The sequence below is a fragment of the Hoplias malabaricus genome, chromosome 14 (assembly GCF_029633855.1).
Source record: "Hoplias malabaricus isolate fHopMal1 chromosome 14, fHopMal1.hap1, whole genome shotgun sequence".
Classification (NCBI taxonomy): Eukaryota; Metazoa; Chordata; class Actinopteri; order Characiformes; family Erythrinidae; genus Hoplias; species Hoplias malabaricus.
The window spans coordinates 38,696,206-38,716,729 of record NC_089813.1 but is presented as its reverse complement, the minus strand read 5'-3'; the positions used below and the strand labels follow the sequence as shown (position 1 = coordinate 38,716,729).

Below are 20,524 nucleotides of genomic sequence, written 5' to 3'. Positions count from 1 at the left end.
AAATTGAGACACAATGAGCGGCGTAGGAGCGACACAAACCCGCCGCTAAACGGACGGAGCTCCGCCGGGAACCCGAGCACCATGGAGGACCAGGTAACGCTCACACATAACCGTTATCCCCGGGATATTATCCTCCAAATTGCTCACGATACTGCAGCTCCGCGGCGCCGTCTGCAGAGCTAACGGTGGAGCTAATGCTAACGGCTCCGGTTAGAGCTGAAGTTGGATTCTTGTTCCAGTTCCGCCGTTCCACCTTAAACGGTGCAGACGTCCTATTCCAGCGCTGCACCGTTTAAGGTGGAAGGACGTAACGAGAACAAGAAGCAAACTTCTTAACACGAGCTTCTTGTTGCCAGAATATAACCGCTGCACGATTTAAGGTGGAAAGGCAAAATGCGAACAAGCTGAAGTTGGCTCCTTGTTCCATTTTTGTCGTTCCACCTTAAATCGTGCAGGAGTTAACGTTGCATTCCGGCAGAACGTAACACTGACTCCTGCACCATTTAAGGTGGAATTGTACTTACTCATGAAGCCAATTTCACCCTCATTTCGCTCCACTATGTAGTTGAAGGAGAAGTGAGTAGTTTTATATCCAGCTGTGTTTATTTACTCTAGGGATGCTCTGATGTAGGAATTGAGGGTCGGTATCGATATTCGATATTTTATTTTATGTGCATATCCCTCAATGACGATACATAAACATTTCTGACCCAGAATGGAATAGTGTGGCGATTTAAGGTGGAAAGTGAAATACAAAAATTGTGTGTGTGTGTGTGTGTGTGTGTGTGTGTGTGTGTATACACACTTTTCTAACACTCCTATCCCACAGACAACACATCAGTGAGCATATTTGTTGCAGCATTAAATTAGGTTCATTTTTTTTGCCCTCCTTCATCTAGAATAGATACCCAGCACTTTCTGCTGATACCAGCCTGATGGCTAATATCCCCTTGGTGCCATTTCTAGTATAAAGGGTGTTTTTGTTGCTGTGCGGCTTTTCCAAAAATTGCCAGAACACACCGTGTATTACCCTGCTGTCTGGAACGGCACAGAACATCCAGTACCACTGTCTTTACAAGCTGCGGTTCTTTGACTACACCGCTGGTAAAACACCAGAATTATCTTGTTTCCTGTTCATCATTTATACAGCTGCCCTTTGGCACAATCAGGAACTGTGTCATATGCTGAGGTTTTCTGAGTAGGCAGTGTTTATGTAGTCACATTTTTGGGAAGGGGTGCATCAGGATTTTTGAGTCATGAGTGTAACTACAGCTTACACTTAGAACAACAGTTCGCTGAAAATCACATTTATAGTTTTCCACTAAATGTCTTTGGTCAGGGCAAAAAAAAAAAAAAACTGGCACTGGTCACTAAGGTCACCAAGGCAATACGTCTTGTGGCCAGAATTTAGCATTTGGCAGAGGTCAGGGAGGACCAGCCTTGCTATTCAGTCTCACTCCGGTTTCAGTTGGTGAAGTGCAACCAAATCTGATTTGGTTGGTTAGTTCTTTGTCAGATTTCCCGGTTTAGACCGATAACGTGAGCCCAAAGTTGAGGGTGGTTTATTAGGAATGATTGACAGCTCTTTTTGGGGGGCAGCTAAAGTGATAAATCCTTCTCAAAGTCATACCTCCCAGGTTTGTAAGTATTCAAAGTTTTAAAAACAATCCTGAAAGAAGATTCACCTGTGCGATAGATCAGTAACAGATTCTGATCCTGGAGCTGTTTCTACCTGATGATTGTAGGTGAGTTTGGTGGTTTTTAAACGTTTCCTAAATGTTTATGTGGCACCAAACTGAGGAAACACACTTGAGACAATAAGCATGTCTGACCAATCAATTTAAAAAGAAGATAAACCAAAAACATCAACAGTGCCGTGCTCTTTTCTGCCATTTTAGCGGACGCCTGCGTTTTCGTGCCCGAGATGATGGCGCTTTAAGGGGCTCTGTGCCTTTTTAATCTTGTCCTTTTCACAGTAGGCGTTTGATCTTTCTTGTCTGCTCTGTAAGATCTGTGTGCTCTTGTTGTCCTGTCTAGTCAGCGTATGTGCATATCAGTGTTTTTGTCTCTCTGTACTTTTTAGTTCCTGTCTGAGACGTGCTTCTGTTGTGCGCTGGGCCTTAAGGACATTGTGTATAACTTATATTAGGAAATTATTAGGCGAAGAGCACTTGACTTGGATTGTGTGTGTATGTGTGTGTGTGTGTAGGTTTGAATGCAGCTGATGGACTTCTATTGATCTGTTTTCTTTCTATTTCAGGCAGAGTTGTTTTTGTGAGCTGCGTTTACACCTGGCTCCTCTCTAGGGTCATGATTAACTCTCATGCTTATTGGAGTAAGGAGTTGGCTTGGAAAAGAGCTTTAAATTTATATGGTCCGTTATATGACCTGTTTACTAGGGTTTATTATTGGTAACAGCTTCACAGTATGACACTTAGTGCTGTGAACTAATCATCAGATATAAATGATAATGGGTGGCTTGAATAATATCAATGATCTGCTTTCAGTGGCAGTTATTGAATTTCGGCTTGGAAGCTGGGAAATGGGTAAGTGTAAGGATCTGTGCCACTTTGACGAGGGCAGAGCATCCAAAACGGACATCCGGTGATTCTACGACAGGGTCATGGGCTCACAAGTGATAGGAGGAAGAATGTCCATTCTGGTCTGATCCCACAGAACAGTGTCTATGATAGAAAGGCGTCAGAACACACAGTGCACCACAGCTTACTGCGTGTTGAGCCACTGACAGATCAGCGTGCCAATGCTAAACCTTGTTCACCACCGAAAGCGCCTATGCTGGTCATGTGACCACTCGAACTGGAGAGGGGAGCAGCGATGGAAGATGGTCTGGTTTAGTGAATAACATCTGTTATTTCTGTTAACGTCCAGTAGGCAGTTAGGTGAGTGCTACCTGGGGCAGAGAAGGTGCTGGGATGAACTGGTAAATAAATGGCCATAACCAGACAGAGTGCAGAGCCATCTCCGTCCTTAATGCAGACAAATGTCCAGCAGCTCTGTCTCTGTCTGTGAAGAACAAAATGATCGTCTTTGTCTCAGCGGCAGTGTAGAGAAAGCTGTGAGAAGGGCAGCGTTGTATAATATTAGAAATCATAAGAAGAAAAGTCTGTATCTGCAGGTAAAGTGGCTCTCTATTTACAAATGGCTGCTGCAGGAAGTTGATGTCTCGTATTGTGATATTAATGGCTGTTGGAAAGCAGAAATCGGGTTATTGCCAGACGCAGGCATGGTTTGAGGAACATGACACAAAGACGTTGGCCTTGAAACTCTCCAGATTTTAATCCAATTTTTGGATTTTTTTTTTAATCCGCATTTTTTGGGAAGTTATAGGAAAAGAACTCAGAAGCCCACCTTGAAATTTACAGGATCTGCAGCTACCACAGGACACCTTTAGAGGTCTTGTAGAGTGCATGTCTCTACAGGTCTGACCCGGAGGCACGTGTTAGGCTGGAGGTTTTCAGTGTTTGCTAAATATGTCATTTAATATGCCTACTGTAACTGTGAATAAGTAAATGAGGTTGAGATCTCATTGAGGCTCCATTCCAAGGTGCCGTAAAATGGGCAGTGAACAACAGACATGGGAGGAGATGGGGCGGGGCTTATTCTGTACACACTGCTGTATTCTGTAAATACTGTACACAGATGTTTTTTTTTTCATACTGTAGGTTAAGTAGTGGTGGGTGATATAGCAGTGTTATAACACCATGATGAATAATAGAGTAACAGTGTTATATACAAACTGTGAATAAAATGATTTAATCAGTGTTTATATAAAAATAGACAATGAATTATGGATATTAACAGTGTACAAAGAAAAGTTTATTTTGCATATGATTATCAGCATGCTGTCCACCAATGCTGGCAGGTTTAGACCAGTTTTTACACACGTGTGTGTGTGTGTGTGTGTGTGTGTGTGTGTGTGTGTGTGTGCGTGCGCGCTTGTGTGGGTAGGTAAGTGTCTGCGGCTTTAAAAGCCTTGCACAGACAGAACGGATAGGACTGACGCCAGTGAGACAATTGGTCTCTCTCTCTCTCTCTCTCTCTCTCTCTCTTTCTCCCACCCACCCCCCAACTGTGTGCTGTAATCCTGTTGTTCAGTCTCCTCCTCTATGTCTCAGTGTGGTGTAAGGAAGGTCTTAAGTCGTCTGAGGTCATTCTGCCGCTCAAGATTTTCTAAGGCGTTGCTGACCACAACAAAACTCTTTCATTCTGGCTCCTTTTCAGTAGATTCCCTCATCGTCATGATGGTGCCGGTCAGCCTGATGATGGCTAAGCAATAGTGAGACTATGAGATTATCAGATTAAAAATCTCAGAGCTGCAGCTTGAACCTGAACAGTCAAACGTGAGGCTGTCAGATACAAAAACAGCTTTGTTGGCTTGACCTTTTTGAATATAATGATGTCAAAATTTAAAAGTTGGACATACGCTATAATGACAAAAGTATGCACTCACCCATTCAAATCATTTAAATTCCACAGTGGCCACAGGTGTATAAAACCAAGCCCCTAGGCATGCAGACTGTTTCTACAAACATTTGTGAAAGAATGGGTCGCTCTCAGTGAATTCCAGTGTGGTACTGTGATAGGAAGCCACCTGTGCAACAAGTCCAGTCATGAAATTCCATTCCCTCGCTGCTAAATATTTCACAGTGGTATTATAACAAAGTGGAAGACACTGGGAACAACAGCAACTCGGCCATGAAGTGGTAGGCCACATAAAATGACAAAGTGGGTCAGTGGGTGCTGAGGCTCATAGTGCCCAGAGGTCACCGACTTTCTGCAGAGTCAATTTCCACAGACCTTCAACCACCTTTGTGGCCTTCGGGTTAGCTCAAGAACATTGTGTAGAGAGCTGCATGGAATGGGTTTCTATGTTCTAGCAGCTGCATCCAAGCCTTAGATCACAGTGCGCAATGCAAATGTCAGATGCAGTGATGTTAAGCACGCCGGCAACTGGACTCTCGGGCAATGGAGATGTCTTCCCTGGAGTGATGAATCTGGGCATGGCCCCTTCCTGTTCTAACGTGACTGCGCACCAGTGCACAAAGCACGGTCCGTAAAGACACGCACGAGCGGGTTTGGCGTGGAAGAACTTGACCGAGCTCTCAACCCGGTAGAACACCTTTGGGGATAAATTAGAGCTGAGACTGGAGCCAGGCTTCCCGTCTCTTCTTGTCTCACCAATGTGCGCTCTCTCTCTCTCTCTCAGTGTACGGTGCAGGTGAAGTTGGAGCTGGGCCACCGAGCTCAGCTGAGGAAGAAGGTCACGTCAGAGGGCTTCACTCATGACTGGATGGTGTTTGTGCGTGGACCGGAGAACAGCGATATCCAGCACTTTGTTGATAAAGTCATCTTCCGCCTGCATGACAGCTTCCCCAAGCCCAAAAGAGGTACGCTTCTACTCTGCAGACATTAGCACTGTAAAAAGCAGTGCTGCGGTAATGTACGCTAATTTTACAGTGTAAACTAGGAAACAGAACCAGTTCATTACACCGTGACACTCCTGTTGTATTTACTTCTGCATGGCAGTGGGTTTGGAGTGTCAGGTGTTTGTTATAGCGATATTGAAATAAGGTTTTTTTTATCTTTTGGATCTGATTGGGCGGATGTGACTTTATATTCGGTTTCTTGTTTCTTGCAGTATGTAAAGAGCCACCGTATAAGGTGGAGGAGTCGGGCTACGCTGGATTTCTAATGCCCATAGAGGTTTACTTCAAAAACAAGGTGAGTGCACTTGAGAATCTGCCTTCACCTCCTTTTATGTCCTCACAGTGTATCTGTTGCTCTTTCCCCTTCTACCTCTGTCTTTCTCTCTCCCACCCTCTTTCCTTTGTGCGCTCACACTGCGGTAGCTCTACCCGGCAATGCACAGACGTTCGTTTATTCTTCGGCTGAGTAGCTGTAGGGAGCTTGTCTGTGGAGACAGATAACACTTGCTGATAAACTCTCCGCTGGGTGGTCTAAAACAAGCCCTCCGCTCTGTTGCTACATGCCATGCTGTTTCCCTTAGCAGGCCTAATCTGCCCCTGTGACAGTATCGGTTACACTAGGAGTATAAAGAAAGTTCCTGTGGCCTTGACCTGCTTTTGACAGCCCCGTGGATTTCAGAATGACCAGAAAGTCCTTTCATACTTTTTTTGCTTTACCAAATCTTAGGTTTTGTATGACAGTGCTTTTCCAACTGTGTAATTCCAACTGTAGTGTGTGTGTGTGTGTGTGTGTGTGTGTGTGTGTGTGTGTGTGTGTGTGTGTGTGTGTGTGTGTGTGTGTGTGTTGAACTATTAAGTATGAAATTAAACTGGTGATTGTGTTTGAGTTCTGCAATTAATCACAATGTAAATCAACACAGGAGGAGCCAAAGAAGGTGCTCTTCAACTACGACCTGTTTTTGAATCTGGAGGGAAACCCACCTGTCAATCACCTGCGCTGCGAGAAACTCACCTTCAACAACCCGACCCGGGACTTCCGCCGCAAACTGGTCAAAGCTGGCGGGGTGAGTGAGTGAGGGAGGGGTTGTTGTGGGCAGCGTGTTGGTTTGTTTAATTTCCAGTAGCTTATTAACGCAATATGACAAAGAGATGATACAACACACACGTTTTTAGCTTGGAATAAAGTCCCTAATGTCCCTGTGAGATGGACTTGTTTGTGGTTTTGCACACAACAGAAACAAACCCATAAGCTTTGATTCCTGGATTCTTTCAGTTCACTCTCCAGGGACTTTTAGAAATTATTTTATTAAGGTATTTAAAGTTCCGTCATGTTGATTCACTTTGGATCAAGAGCCTGAGGTAGCCACCAGAGGCAGTCGGGTTTAAAATCAGCACAGCTTTGACACAGATGTAGTGACTGATGGAGGATTGGCTGCTGCTCACCTGCCCTTGAGACCCGTTATCTGCTACACTCCGAACATTCAGACCACCTCTGTGGCCCCTGTTGTCACCATGAAGCAGCTCCTGGATATTTAATGGCACTGATTCAGCACAGACATTTACTAAAGATATCCACAATCTCTACAGACTCCAAGGTTGCTGCTTCTTCCTGCAGTTTTAGTTTAAAACTCTATTCTTTATAATTAGTTTGACCAGAGAAGGATGGGTCCTACTTGGTTCCTCCAGCTTTGATGCCACTGTCACCTGGGGCTGCTGATTTAAATTTTGTTTTGTGACACCATCATCTTGTCAAAAGCGCTATATAAATAAATTTGACGTGACGTCACGTGACATGTAGTTAATCACCATTTGCTGCCTCTTGTCGTTTACCAGGTCATTGTGGTTCCAGAGGGGGCAGAGGCTGTGTCCAGGCCCAGTCCCGATTACCCCATGCTACCCACCATCCCACTGTCTGCCTTCTCCGACCCTAAGAAGAGTAAAGGCTCCCAGCCTCCAAAGGTTTGAGAAACGGGCTTTTTAATATATTTTGCTTCGTTATACACACGAAACCATTGAAGAGCAGAGTGAAATGGGGATAGGGAAGTGTGCAGAGAAACGGGTGGACTACAGTCTGTAATTGTGGAACTACAAAGTGCTCCTGTGTGGTCTGTGGAGCCGAGAGAATGGACAGTGCGTGTAGATACAACCGAGGTGTTCCTAATCCAGTGATTGTTCAGTGTTATCATTCTATTAGCCACTTGTGCACTTGTTATACACATGCTGTCGAGTGCTGAAACCACACCGTTCCTCTGCAGAACTAATCCATCAGTAGAGGGGCTTTGTTTTGAAGTGTGAGGGTCTGGTGGTCTTTGAGTGCTTATGTTGCAGTTCACACACCTAACGAATTAGACGTGTTGTGGTTTTTACCGTTAGAAGACGCTAATATAAATGCAGCATGTGTTTTTTTCCCTCTGTGTAGGAGCTCACTAAAGACAACAGCGGAAGCACTAAAGCTCCGAAACCTCACAAACTCGCCAAGGAGCACCGGGAGCGACCCCGAAAGGACTCCGAAAGCAAAGCCTCGTCCAAAGGAGACGTAGACAGAGACGGCGGCAGCAGCAAGAGCAGCCGAGAGTCTTCATCCTTTCCCTCGTCTTCCTCATCCTCGTCGAAGAAGCCAGAGATCAAAGTGAAAGAGGAGAGCAAACCTCCGCCCAAAGCTGCTTTCAAAGAGCCCAAGCTGACACTCAAGGAGCCCAAAATGGAAGGAATGTCTCCGAAAGGAGGCGGTCCGGGAGGTGGGGGCGGAGGCGGGGCTTCGGCCGATGGCAAATCGGCCAGCAAGCGGCCCCCGAACGCTGACTCGCCCAAACCCAGCATCAAGAAACCTAAAAAAGGTGGGACGGACAGCCAAAAGGGTGCCGGTGGTGGGGGGTTCCCCAGCACCTCTCCTCGAGTGTCCTCCTCCACTGCCCCCTCGGGATACACCGAGAAAAAGAGCTCCAAGGACAAGGGACGCTGGGTGAAGAGCAAGCCGGACACACAGGAGGTCAAAGAGCAAAAGAAACCCCCAGAATCTGACGATTCCAACTCAGATGATGAGGTTTCGTCCAAATCTGAGGTAAGAATGAAGCGGTGACGGTTCAGCTTTGTAAGTGACTGGATGTGTGTGTGGTGCCCTTTCCTTGCGCCCAGTCGTTCTGGCTGAATGAATATTTGTCATAATTAATATAACTCTACTTATTATTCAGTAAACAAGAATTGAATTGTTAAAATGTAAGATTTCATGATGTGTTTATTTCTTAGTTTCTAATCAGAACTTAAAGGCTAAGCACCACTTAATGGACCTCCATGAATATTATTGTAGTTACTGACAGATATAAGTATGAATTAAAATGAAAATAGCAGCTTAATTTGCTTTAAAACTGACAATTTTATTAAATTGACGGAAAAACCCGAGCTCGCTACGGAAATTCTCGAACGCGACCGTGACGTCACTGGTGAACGACAGCTACGTAGCCGAGTATAATCTGAGACACCGAGTTTAGCGAGTCAAGCTAACGTTAACTAACACCAACTAAAACAGGCGAAGTGAGTGTCCTTACCCTGTTTACCTCCATGTTACAGAGGCTCTTGAACACCTTTCGTTGGTGTCCTTACATGCCCATATTGTTGGAAAAGCGCCAGTGAAATGAGCTACAGATAACGGAGTGAGCGGATGGTCCTTTCCAAAGTGCCCGTTTAAAGTGGACAAATGTAGTCCATTTTCTGGATATTTTGGGATCTTTGGGCCATTTGTTCACAGATGTCCCACTGTACATTGAATGATTGCAGCCAAAAACAACACACCTTTTCATCATTTTGCATTAAATTAAGTGCAGCTTCTAGAGTTGTTGTCCACCATCTACGTCACAGGCAAGACGCCTATTAGAGTTTCCCAACACCGCTGAGGGGGGGAACAACGGTCTTTTAAACCTTATTCCTTCAATTATTAAGAAATCACATGTTTTCTGACGATCAATAAACACAAGTTAGGAACTCAAACTCCACTGTATTTATTTGTTTGACTCTTTCATATCACTGCTGCTTAGCCTTTAAGAATTTTACACCCATATTGCTTCACTTTTTTCAAAAACGCTTGGATATGTATCTAATTTGCATTGGTGTGTTTGCATCAATTAAATACTCTTCAGTTTTTCTGCTCTCTCTTTTCACCTACCTTATTGCCATTTTCCCTCTATCCCCTTTCTTTTTCTGTGCCCCCAACTCCTCCTCCCTTTCTCTCTTGCTCCTCTCTTCATCTGCACCTTTTGTAAACTTCCTCTCTTCCACTCTTTCTCCATTCTACTCTTCTTTGTTTCTGTTAAAATGTCTCTCTCTCTCTTCCCCACTACAGCAATCCGCTGCATCCAGCCCCTCGAACTCCAGCTCCAGTTCAGAGTCCAGTTCGGATTCTGATTTTGAGCCACAGCAGAAACAAGGTCAAGGTAGGACCCTCACCTTCCCTTCATTCAGGCTCCATTCGTTACCTTTCACAGACCCTTCACCACGTGACTTTTCCTCCTGATAACACTCAGTGTATTTTACAAAGAAAATGCCAATGTTTAACCGTGGCACTGCTTGAGGAATGTAGGTCATTTTCAGTTTGAAGCTTAGGCCTAGTCCTCACTAACACGAGTAAACTGAAACACAGAGTTTGTGTTTTGGTAAAACTCGTCTTCTCACTCTGTTTCCCAGATGTTGCCTGTCCACAATAAAACACAATGTGCACGTGTCTGACCTATGACTCTCGTGTCATTTTGGCCTCAGTACTATCTTTACAGCCAGTGCCTAGAGATAATGGTGAGAAAAGTAGTCAGCCATCTGCTTTGTTTGGAGAGATTACAAAATAAAGCTGCTCTTAAAAGTGACGAAACATAATATATAATATAGATTACTACAAATAATAAAACCAAACTTTTTAATTAAATTAATACTTTGGCTCCTGGTGAGGAGGCACAGTAGTGTCGCAGTCACACAGCTCCAGGGATCTGCTCCGGGTGACTGTCTGTGAGGAGTGTGGTGTGTTCTCCCTGTGTCTGCGTGGGTTTCCTCCGGGTGACTGTCTGTGAGGAGTGTGGTGTGTTCTCTCTGTGTCTGCGTGGGTTTCCTCCGGGTGACTGTCTGTGAGGAGTGTGGTGTGTTCTCCCTGTGTCTCTGTGGGTTCCCTCCGAGTGACTTTCTGTGAGGAGTGTGGTGTGTTCTCCCTGTGTCTGCGTGGGTTTCCTCCGAGTGACTGTCAGTGAGGAGTGTGGTGTGTTCTCCCTGTGTCTGCGTGGGTTTCCTCCGGGTGACTGTCTGTGAGGAGTGTGGTGTGTTCTCTCTGTGTCTGCGTGGGTTTCCTCCGGGTGACAGTCCAAAAACACACGTTAGTAGGTGGATTGGAGACTCAAAAGTGTCCGTAGGTGTGAGTGTGTCTCACCCTGCGAAGGACTGACGCCCCCTCCAGGGTGTGATCCGCCTTGCGCCCAGTGATTCCGGGTGGGCTCTGGACCCATCGCGAACCTGAACTGGATAAGCACTTTCAGATAAATGAATGGCTCTTGGTGTCATCTCCTCTTTAACAACTTTCCTAGAAATAGCTTTAGAACAGAATCCATTAGAAACTCTTGATATTTTACTGCTGAGGGGATGCAGGAGCTTGTCTGAGGACATCTACTGCTGCTGTACCAGTCCGGTTTGATTAGAGGTAATAAAGTCTATGGGAAGACCAAATACTATTGTGTTGTTTGTGTTCCTGCAGGGCCACTGCGCTCTATGGTGGAGGACCTTCAGTCTGAAGAATCGGATGAAGATGACAGCAGTTCAGACGAGGAGACACCGGTCAAAAACAACCCTCCCAACCGAGACTCCAGGTCCCTGCTCTTTTCTCTTATCTTTTTCTACCTTTTTAACGGCCAACATCGGACCTGTCTTTTCTCTCACCCCATGTCTTCTGTTATTTCTCTTCTATTTTTCCCCCGTTTTTGTTTCTTACTCTTTTCTTCTCCTCTATTTCTCAGTCTCGTTTTGTTCCGTTTCTGTCTCTCTCTTCGGTTTCTTTCTGTATATTCTTTCTTTCTTATTTTCTCTCAGCGCAAACAGATAATCTGAGGCATGTTGTCAATATTTACTGTTTTCATTCTGTGCTCTGTATTGACGTTTGTGTGAAATCTATACCGTCTGACTGCTCACCGGCAATCTCTCCCTCTGTGAGGAGTGTGTTTGAGCTTTGCTCTTTGTTCTTCACCTCTTTAGACTGAGTTTAGACAGCGAGAGTGACAGCAGTGACGGAGCGCACCGACCCAGCCGAGACCCCCTGCCCCCGCCGCAGAAACACACCTCTTCCAATAACAAGGTGAGCCTAGTGTTTGAGCAGTGAACTCTCGCTGTTTAATTCACACACCTTTCAACACCTTAAACCCTGAAGGCTACCTCACACCCAACGTACCGCAGAGCGCAGCGTTGTGTAGCGGACGAGGCAAAGTGCAGCTAAAACGAATGTGAGAGTTCCTCTAAAGCCACGCTCGAGTTTCTTTTACAATTTGTGAATTTCAGATGGTGTCAGCAACTTTGATATCAAGAGAACTAATGGGGGAGTCTGACTTTCTGTGCTGCATTAACGGATTAGCTCTCTTGGGAAGGCTTTACGCTGTATTTTGGAACACTGCTGTGAGGATTTCATGACTTAGAGCCACATAGAAATCCTTGAAGTCGAGTAGAGATGATGGATGGTTACTTCTGGATCACTCAGACTCATCCCAAAGGTATTGGATGGAGCTCCATCACTCCAGAGAACCTGGTTCCAGTGCTGCGGGCCGTACACCCAGTTTGCTGAAGCTTGGCTTTGAGCGTTGTGACCTTTGACCCGTGTGTGGCTGCTCCAGAGCATCGCATTTCATTTCAGGCTTTTTCTGTTAGGATTATTCAAGCTTGGTGTCTCCATTTTCAACGTCTGAATATTAAAAAAGTAAAAAGAAAAAGCCTTTTGTTGAAATTTCATTGGTTTAATTGCATTATTGTGCTTTTTAATTGTTACATCAGTGACATTAAATGGTCTTAAAGTGACGGTAATGACGTTTATCGCTGTTATTTCTAGGACAATAGATGAACCACAAATAAAAGATGACTATGTCAATGCTAATGATGCGCCTCCCTTTTAACCGTCAGTGCAGGGTGTTTGCTTTGATCCACTACAGTGGATTCCTGTTGTATGAACAATACATAGAGACTCCACATCATTTTCAGGGCTCTGTAGAGCTTTGTGCTCCTTGTTAGTGTGTCAAGTTGAAAAATGATTGACAGGTGGAAGGAGGATTTACTGGATTACATTCCCACAGTGTGTGTAAACGAGGTGGAGTGAGGACGCTTGGTTCACATGCCAGAGGAATGCGGCACAACTGGCTGCCGCTGGTTAGATCATTACTGTCTGGATTCCAGCACCTTGACAACAGCGCACACAGGGATAGGGTTGTAATGCAGGAATTACAAGTGAATTAATCCATACTGAGCCTGTTTATTTTGTTCTCTCTTCCCCTCACTCTCTCTCTTTCTCTCTTTTTTTCTCTCTCTCTATCCCAGGTGCCAGGTAGGAAAAGCCCGGACCCTTGCCTGAGGCAGGAGAAACCCCAGAAGAAGATTTACGACAAGGTAGGAAGGGTAAATTAAAACATTTTTTTCATTAAGCACCTTACACCTTGCTTACACTTTAATAACCTCCTCTTCACTAAGATAAAAAAACTTGTGTGTACTGTCACCAATAGTTCACAGTGGGGCTGCACAATACAAAAATTATATGTATGTTATTAATTATTATAAGAGTATTGGTGGCGGCACGGTGGCGCAGCAGGTCACACAGCTCCTGGGACCTGGAGGTTGTGGGTTCGAGTCCCGCTCCAGGTGACTGTCTGTGAGGAGTGTGGTGTGTTCTCTCTGTGTCTGCGTGGGTTTCCTCCGGGTGACTGTCTGTGAGGAGTATGGTGTGTTCTCTCTGTGTCTGTGTGGGTTTCCTCCGGGTGACTGTCTGTGAGGAGTGTGGTGTGTTCTCCCTGTGTCTGCGTGGGTTTCCTTCGGGAGACTGTCTGTGAGGAGTGTGGTGTGTTCTCCCTGTGTCTGCGTGGGTTTCCTTCGGGTGACTGTCTGTTTGGAGTGTGGTGTGTTCTCCCTGTGTCTGCGTGGGTTTCCTCCGGGTGACTGTCTGTGAGGAGTGTGGTGTGTTCTTTCTGTGTCTGCGTGGGTTTCCTCCGGGTGACTGTCTGTGAGGAGTGTGGTGTGTTCTCTCTGTGTCCGCGTGGGTTTCCTCCGGGTGACTGTCTGTGAGGAGTGTGGTGTGTTCTCTCTGTGTCTGTGTGGGTTTCCTCCGGGTGACTGTCTGTGAGGAGTGTGGTGTGTTCTCCCTGTGTCCGCGTGGGTTTCCTCCGGGTGACTGTCTGTGAGGAGTGTGGTGTGTTCTCTCTGTGTCTGCGTGGGTTTCCTCCGGGTGACTGTCTGTGAGGAGTGTGGTGTGTTCTTTCTGTGTCTGCGTGGGTTTCCTCCGGGTGACTGTCTGTGAGGAGTGTGGTGTGTTCTCTCTGTGTCCGCGTGGGTTTCCTCCGGGTGACTGTCTGTGAGGAGTGTGGTGTGTTCTCTCTGTGTCTGTGTGGGTTTCCTCCGGGTGACTGTCTGTGAGGAGTGTGGTGTGTTCTCTCTGTGTCCGCGTGGGTTTCCTCCGGGTGACTGTCTGTGAGGAGTGTGGTGTGTTCTCTCTGTGTCTGTGTGGGTTTCCTCCGGGTGACTGTCTGTGAGGAGTGTGGTGTGTTCTTTCTGTGTCTGCGTGGGTTTCCTCCGGGTGACTGTCTGTGAGGAGTGTGGTGTGTTCTCTCTGTGTCCGCGTGGGTTTCCTCCGGGTGACTGTCTGTGAGGAGTATGGTGTGTTCTCTCTGTGTCTGTGTGGGTTTCCTCCGGGTGACTGTCTGTGAGGAGTGTGGTGTGTTCTCCCTGTGTCTGCGTGGGTTTCCTTCGGGAGACTGTCTGTGAGGAGTGTGGTGTGTTCTCCCTGTGTCTGCGTGGGTTTCCTTCGGGTGACTGTCTGTTTGGAGTGTGGTGTGTTCTCCCTGTGTCTGCGTGGGTTTCCTCCGGGTGACTGTCTGTGAGGAGTGTGGTGTGTTCTTTCTGTGTCTGCGTGGGTTTCCTCCGGGTGCTCCGGTCTCCTCCCACGCTCCGAAAACACACGGTAGTAGGTGGATTGGCGACTCAAAGTTGTCTGTAGATGTGAGTGAATGTGTGAATGTGTGTGTTGCCCTGTGAAGAACTGGCGCCCCCTCCAGGGTGTTTTCCCGTCTTGCGCCCAATGATTCCAGGTAGGCTCTGGACCCACAGCGACCCTGAACTGGATAAGGGTTACAGAGAATGAATGAATGAATAACAGTATTGGCCCTGGCTGTGAGATTGTGTGAAGTTTACACATAGGAAAGCAGTCAATAAAAAAAGGAGTTGGCAGCCTGATCCTTACATTTATGATACTGTTACCATGGTGAATAATGCCACATGGTGTGATGCTATGATTTTCTGAGCTTAAAGTGAATATCATCAGAAGCTCAGCTGAATTAAGCCGGTAAAGTCCTGAAACGTTAACTAAAGCTGTTCCTGGCCTTTAAATGGCTGAGGTAGTTTTTCTTGACGTGAAAATGATCTTTTATTCATAGAATTTTGCTCATATCACGCAGCTGCACTTTATCTAAGATCACGCAGTGGTTTGCCCACAGGGCAGCCCCACGCGTCTCACTTCGAGACGTCAAACCTCCCTTTTCCTGTCTGTGTGACTGAAGATGAACAGTGACATGCAGACAGATGTTTTCGTTAGTTTAGATGACATTTGATCATTTGGAAATTCATCTAATTCTCTCTGTCCTGATGATTCTTGGAAGTGTTTTGGTTCACTCTCTTTCTCTCTCTCTCTCTTTTTCAGGCCTACACCGAGGAGTTAGTGGACCTCCATCGCAGACTAATGGCACTGAGAGAGCGCAATGTCCTACAGCAGGTGTGTGTGTGTGTGTGTGTGTGTGTGTGTGTGTTCGTGTGTTCACTTGATACGGGTGTATAATGGATGTAAGAGTGTATAATCATTAGATTAAATTTACTCTCCTTTTGTTCCAGATTGTGAATCTCATCGAGGAAACCGGCCACTTCAACGTCACCAACACCACATTTGACTTTGACCTGTTCTCATTGGACGAGCCCACTGTCCGTAAACTGCAGAAGTACCTGGAGGCCACCACCACGTGACAGGAAGAGCGCGCTTCAAAGGCCAGGGCTTTCTCTCGTTTGGTCTCGAGGGCAGGGCACAAAAATGCAGCTGCGAGAGAAACAACCAATAAATGAAGACTGCGAGGGGAAAGTGGAAAATAACAGAATCACACGAAAGTGTCAAGACTGAAGAGGAGAGGAAGAGAGAAAGAGGCAGAGGGGGCGTAAAGGGAAATGCTGTGTGGAGGCGGTGAAGCCGCTTTGCCGTCTGAAGCGTGCTGTAGTCGGGAGGTGGTGGGGGGGGGCTGCGCTTGACGTTGAAGTTCTGGTTTTGTCCTACGTTTTTCTTCCGTGAAACTGAAGCATGGAATTGAGGAATAGACCCCCTGCCATTTTCGGTTTGCCTTTGCAAAACTAGTCCCTACAAGACAGACAGGCACACACACACACACAAACACACACACACACACACAACACCCCTCCATCCCCAGCTCAAAACGAGCACACTGCTGAGGCCCTCTTAACCACAGCATGCTTCTCTGCTTAACATTCACATTGTCACACTGCTCTGTAAGCATTTGTTCACACGTGTGTGTGTGTGTGTGTGTGCGCGCGTGTGTGTGTGTGTGTAAGACACAGGGTTTGTTTTACTGGCTGTATTAATGCTAGTATAAGAGAAAGGAAACTGCAGGCTTACAGCACCTGCTGCTTGCATTCGGAACTGTTTGCATTTCAATTTAAAAACAGCTTTCAATCAAAGCTCTGATCTGGGATCATCCCACCCACAGTAGCTGTGAATACAGTGTAACTTCACAATACTTTACTAAGCCATATCATCAAGTACAACACACTTGAAACACAAAACCCCTGGAAGTCGTCGGCGCGTCAGACTTTTTGAGGGTCTTGTATTATTTAAGACTGTGGAAAAGTGTTATAAAATGTGTTATAAAAGTAGAAAAGCTGTGACTGAGTTGGGGGAGAACTTCCTAACACTGGTGTAAAATGTGCTCAGTGCCTGAAACCTAAGTTAACGTGACTAAACTATTATTTTATTTACTGTAATTTATGTCCACTTCGTTACAGACAGTACTGAAGCGCCCCACCAGCTCCTGGTCCCTGAGGATTGTTTTTTTTTAGTTGTTTCTTTTTGCTGCTGGCGAAGACTTGAGTGATGGAGGACTCTGATTCTCATGAAAGAGACACTGCACAGCGACTAAACGGTTAAAACAAAGTTGTCATCGGCTACATCCTTAGCTCAGACTGCTGTGTCTGATTTGACACCTGGTGGGACCTGGTAAATTACTCGTAAAGGAACACTAGGTAAGATGTCCCCACGGCGGCAGAGTGTAATTCGCCTTTTCAATCCTGAAAATCAAGGTGGGGGGGGGGGGTGTTTTACATAGTGCAGCTTCCACAGTGCTGAGCGTATTTTCTCTCTATGACAGCTCAGTGCCTCTCAATGATTTTGAAGCTAAAATACCACCTAGCGTTCCTTTAAAACGTTAACCCAAATTTTGAATGCAAACAGCAGAGTGCACCATCACTTTCCCTTGTGCTCGTGTCTGTTGTAGCATCGGGAGCTGTTGTGTGTGTGTGTGTGTGGTGCAGGTGTGTGTCTGTACATCTGTCTTTTTTAAGCTGCACCTCTCGTTCCTCTTCCTCTGGCATGGGCGCGTCTTGAATTCGCCTTTAAAAAAATCGTCTCTGAAGTAGCCATACATGCACCGAGGGATCGGGGGGCACCACCTTGCCACCTTTTTTGATATTTTATTTTTGTACAGATGTTTCTGAAGTATTTTTGATGGAGGGAAGCGTGTGAGATATGAATGTATTTGCTGTTCGTCGTCTAGGGCTAGCACTTAGTGCCTTTTACCAACCAGCCAACTGCCTGCGTTTGGGAGGAGTATATTCAAGTGTTGTGTTGCTCTCAGTGATGACTAGCAAAGCACAAAAATATCCCTCCCCTTCCCCCACCCTCTCCTCCGTGTGTGTGATGCCTAGAAAACTAGTGTTCGGATTCTCCTACGTTCTCCCACTTTCACCAGGATGTATTTAATGACTGTGTTGCCAATTAGGCCTTTTAGAAGTCCTCAAGTATTGTACATAGTGCAATGTGTGAAAGTGTTTTAAGGTCTCGGTGGTCGAGAGAAGGGGCAGAGTGCTTTCTCTCACAGTGGGGGAGATTCAAAAGCGTTAGTTGAGATGAGCGTCGCTGTTTTTACCCCCACAAGGCAGGATTTCTCAGTTAGCCAGATTATTTAAGCCAAACGTCAGGGCTTGTTTAACCAGAGGGACACCTGTTGTTGTCTACAGTCTTCTCTTTTTAGTCTGAAATTAGAGACGTGGGGTTTTACTTTTACATTGTTATTTTCTAACGATATATTAAGCTATTTATCACTTTATCTACACAACCATTGAAGTTACAGATGGAATTAAGACAGTCGAATAGTTAGCCGTTCCTGATGTGTGTAAAATAAATGGTATTGTGATTGCAGTATACCTTCTAAAATATTAGGGAAGCCATGCTGAGGAAAGGCTTCAAGCACCACGTCGGTTATTTTGGTATTTGCTCTTCACCCTCGCTTGTTCCCTACCCCCCCTTTTGAAAGTTACACAGTCCTGTTTCTGCAGTGCCGAGCCCCTGAGTAGCAACAACAGCATTCCTGTTCTCCCTGCTACAGGTCAGTGGAGCATCACGATGATTTTGAAGCTGAAATTTTAACGTGAAAATACTACCTAGTGTTGCTTTAAAGGCCTTTTAACTGCTGCATGATCTTCAGCCAGTGTTGATCAGGGGTGATTTCCGTGACGCAGATTAAGCCTCGGCCTAAATTATAAACTGCGACGGGGGTTTGGGTCAGAACCGGGTCTGAGCAACCTGTTTAATATGTATTTTTTTTTATACGAGATATATTCACGTGACCTCTGTGATTGGTTCAGGATGTGTCCTCCACAGTCGGCGTGTGGCTGGGGCCCTCATTTAAATATTGCAATATCAGTGTTGCGAAGGCCAATGTTGCACAGAACTAAGAAATCCTGCTTTGATGAAGTGTTCCCTGTGGCTCTCTGGCGCTGCCTCCAGGGCCATCCTTCCTCCGCCGCCACCCGTCTGCATTATTCCCCAAGGCTGGTGATTGGCTTTCTGATGCTAATAGCTTTAATAGACTCGGTGGCCTGACCCTCAAACATGAGTGGGATTTCACAAAGAGGGATAATGATCTGAGTTAGCCAGATAAAATAAGCCTGAACTCGGCTTTGTCCCGTAGACAAGAAGAAAAGGTAAGGGACTTCACTTTTGAGCAAACCTTACTTTAAACTCGTATTATCTGGCTAACCTAGAATATTCTGCTTTGAGGAACACCCGCTGATGCCCTTCCCTTGGCTGTGTGTGTGTGTGTGTAGTCTTGTATGGCTGTGTCAGGAGTGAACGAGAAACCTGCTGGTTTTAACGTTGTATTCCCTGAGCGTCTCTGAGGGAACGGGTGAATGAACGGGAGAGTGAGGATTCTGTTGCCCTTCCTCGGGTGAACTTTTGACCCCCTCCCCAAGGTCCGAGTTCATGAACTCAAACTTTTGACCGGACCCCTGAGGTCACAGTGCTGGGTCACAGAGGCGAAATGGGGGGTGGGGTTTATGCAGAGGTGACAGACAGCTCTAAGACAAGCCCCTGGTGCCCCACTGCCGGTGTCTATCGGTTTCCTCTTTTTTTTTTTTTTTTTTTTTTAATTTGAATTTTTTTTTTTTTCTATACCTCTGCACTTTTGGCTGTGGTGACAAGTACTTAACTGTATTTTTAAGAATTTTATACAATATTTACATGCAATATGGTATGATTTTATTGTTTTGTTTTTTGTTTTCTTATTGTTATTATTTGGCTTCGGCATGTTTACGTGATTACGGACTGATTAAACATGACCAATAGATTCTGAGACTGTTCATATATATATATGATTCATTTTAGGCCGCTTGTTTTTGGACGTTTTGTCCGGGGTTGTTCGTCAGAGTTGGCGAAATGTTTGTCGTAGCCTGCACTTATCAACAACAACAACAACAACGTCATCGTCCACTACAAATATCAAACCGGACAAAAAGAAAAAGCTGGGATTTTCATAGAGAACAAATCTTTGTTTTTCCGTTATACTGTGCATCGCTGGTGGATTTGTACTGTGTGGAGTTTGATTAGCACTAAACACTACATCTCACTCTGTTTTTGGGATCACCTCTCGGACCTGTGTTTCTCAGCTCTGTTCCTCTAAGAGATGAGTGAAAGAGGGATGCTGAGGAAAAGCTGTGAGTGAGAAGACACGTTTCAGCTGCAGTTATTCTATATCTATTCGTATATACAGTGAACAGTGGGGGGCTTCCGCTGTGATGGCTAGCAGATGGTTGGTTTTAATTCTGTTCTCTGGACCCTCTCGGTCCGGTATGAGAGCGTATTCACTCTGAGAAAGAGAGAGAGATTCCTTGTCATTCAGTGGTTGTTCTTTGTGTTTGTGAGTGGGTTGGACTGGGTTGGGTCGGGTTTTTGAGGGTGGGAGCGGGGCAAGGGTTGGGTTTTAAATGTGTTCTGAGGATGTGGTTGATAAATAAAAACACCACAGTGATCAGAACAGAAGACCAGCTCCAATTGGACTCGTCGAACGTGGGAATACAGTGCCACCATGTGGTCATTTAATGCAAGTTGAAAATGAGGATGAAAGATGTTACTTTTGTTTTTATTTCATAAGAATCATATAATTAATAAACTCATCGAGTACTGTCTACAGCTCATTTTTGTCTGTTGCATTTCTCAGCGCTGAAAGTGGAAGATTTTTAGACGTTTTTTTTCTTGACGTCTTTGTGACGTCCGCACAATAGTTAATTTTACGTCATTTTGACGTCTTATTTTAATAAAA

The 20,524-nt window shown here is 45.6% G+C and overlaps 1 protein-coding gene across 2 annotated transcripts; it reads left to right on the top strand.

Annotated features, from left to right (window-relative positions):
• mllt1a (MLLT1 super elongation complex subunit a) lies at window positions 1-20,389 on the top strand. 2 transcript variants are annotated; one of them, XM_066644272.1, is made up of 12 exons: window positions 1-93; window positions 5,228-5,408; window positions 5,660-5,742; window positions 6,368-6,511; window positions 7,281-7,406; window positions 7,867-8,508; window positions 9,784-9,874; window positions 11,170-11,281; window positions 11,664-11,763; window positions 12,987-13,055; window positions 15,352-15,423; window positions 15,540-20,389. In XM_066644272.1, exons 1-12 carry the CDS (start codon window positions 82-84, stop codon window positions 15,666-15,668), a joined length of 1,761 nt encoding a protein of 586 aa, XP_066500369.1. In that variant the 5' UTR covers window positions 1-81; the 3' UTR covers window positions 15,669-20,389. The 2 variants fall into 2 exon arrangements, with proteins under 2 accessions (XP_066500369.1, XP_066500368.1); XM_066644271.1 differs by having other exon boundaries at window positions 12,987-13,064.
• Window positions 20,390-20,524: the final 135 nt, after the last annotated feature.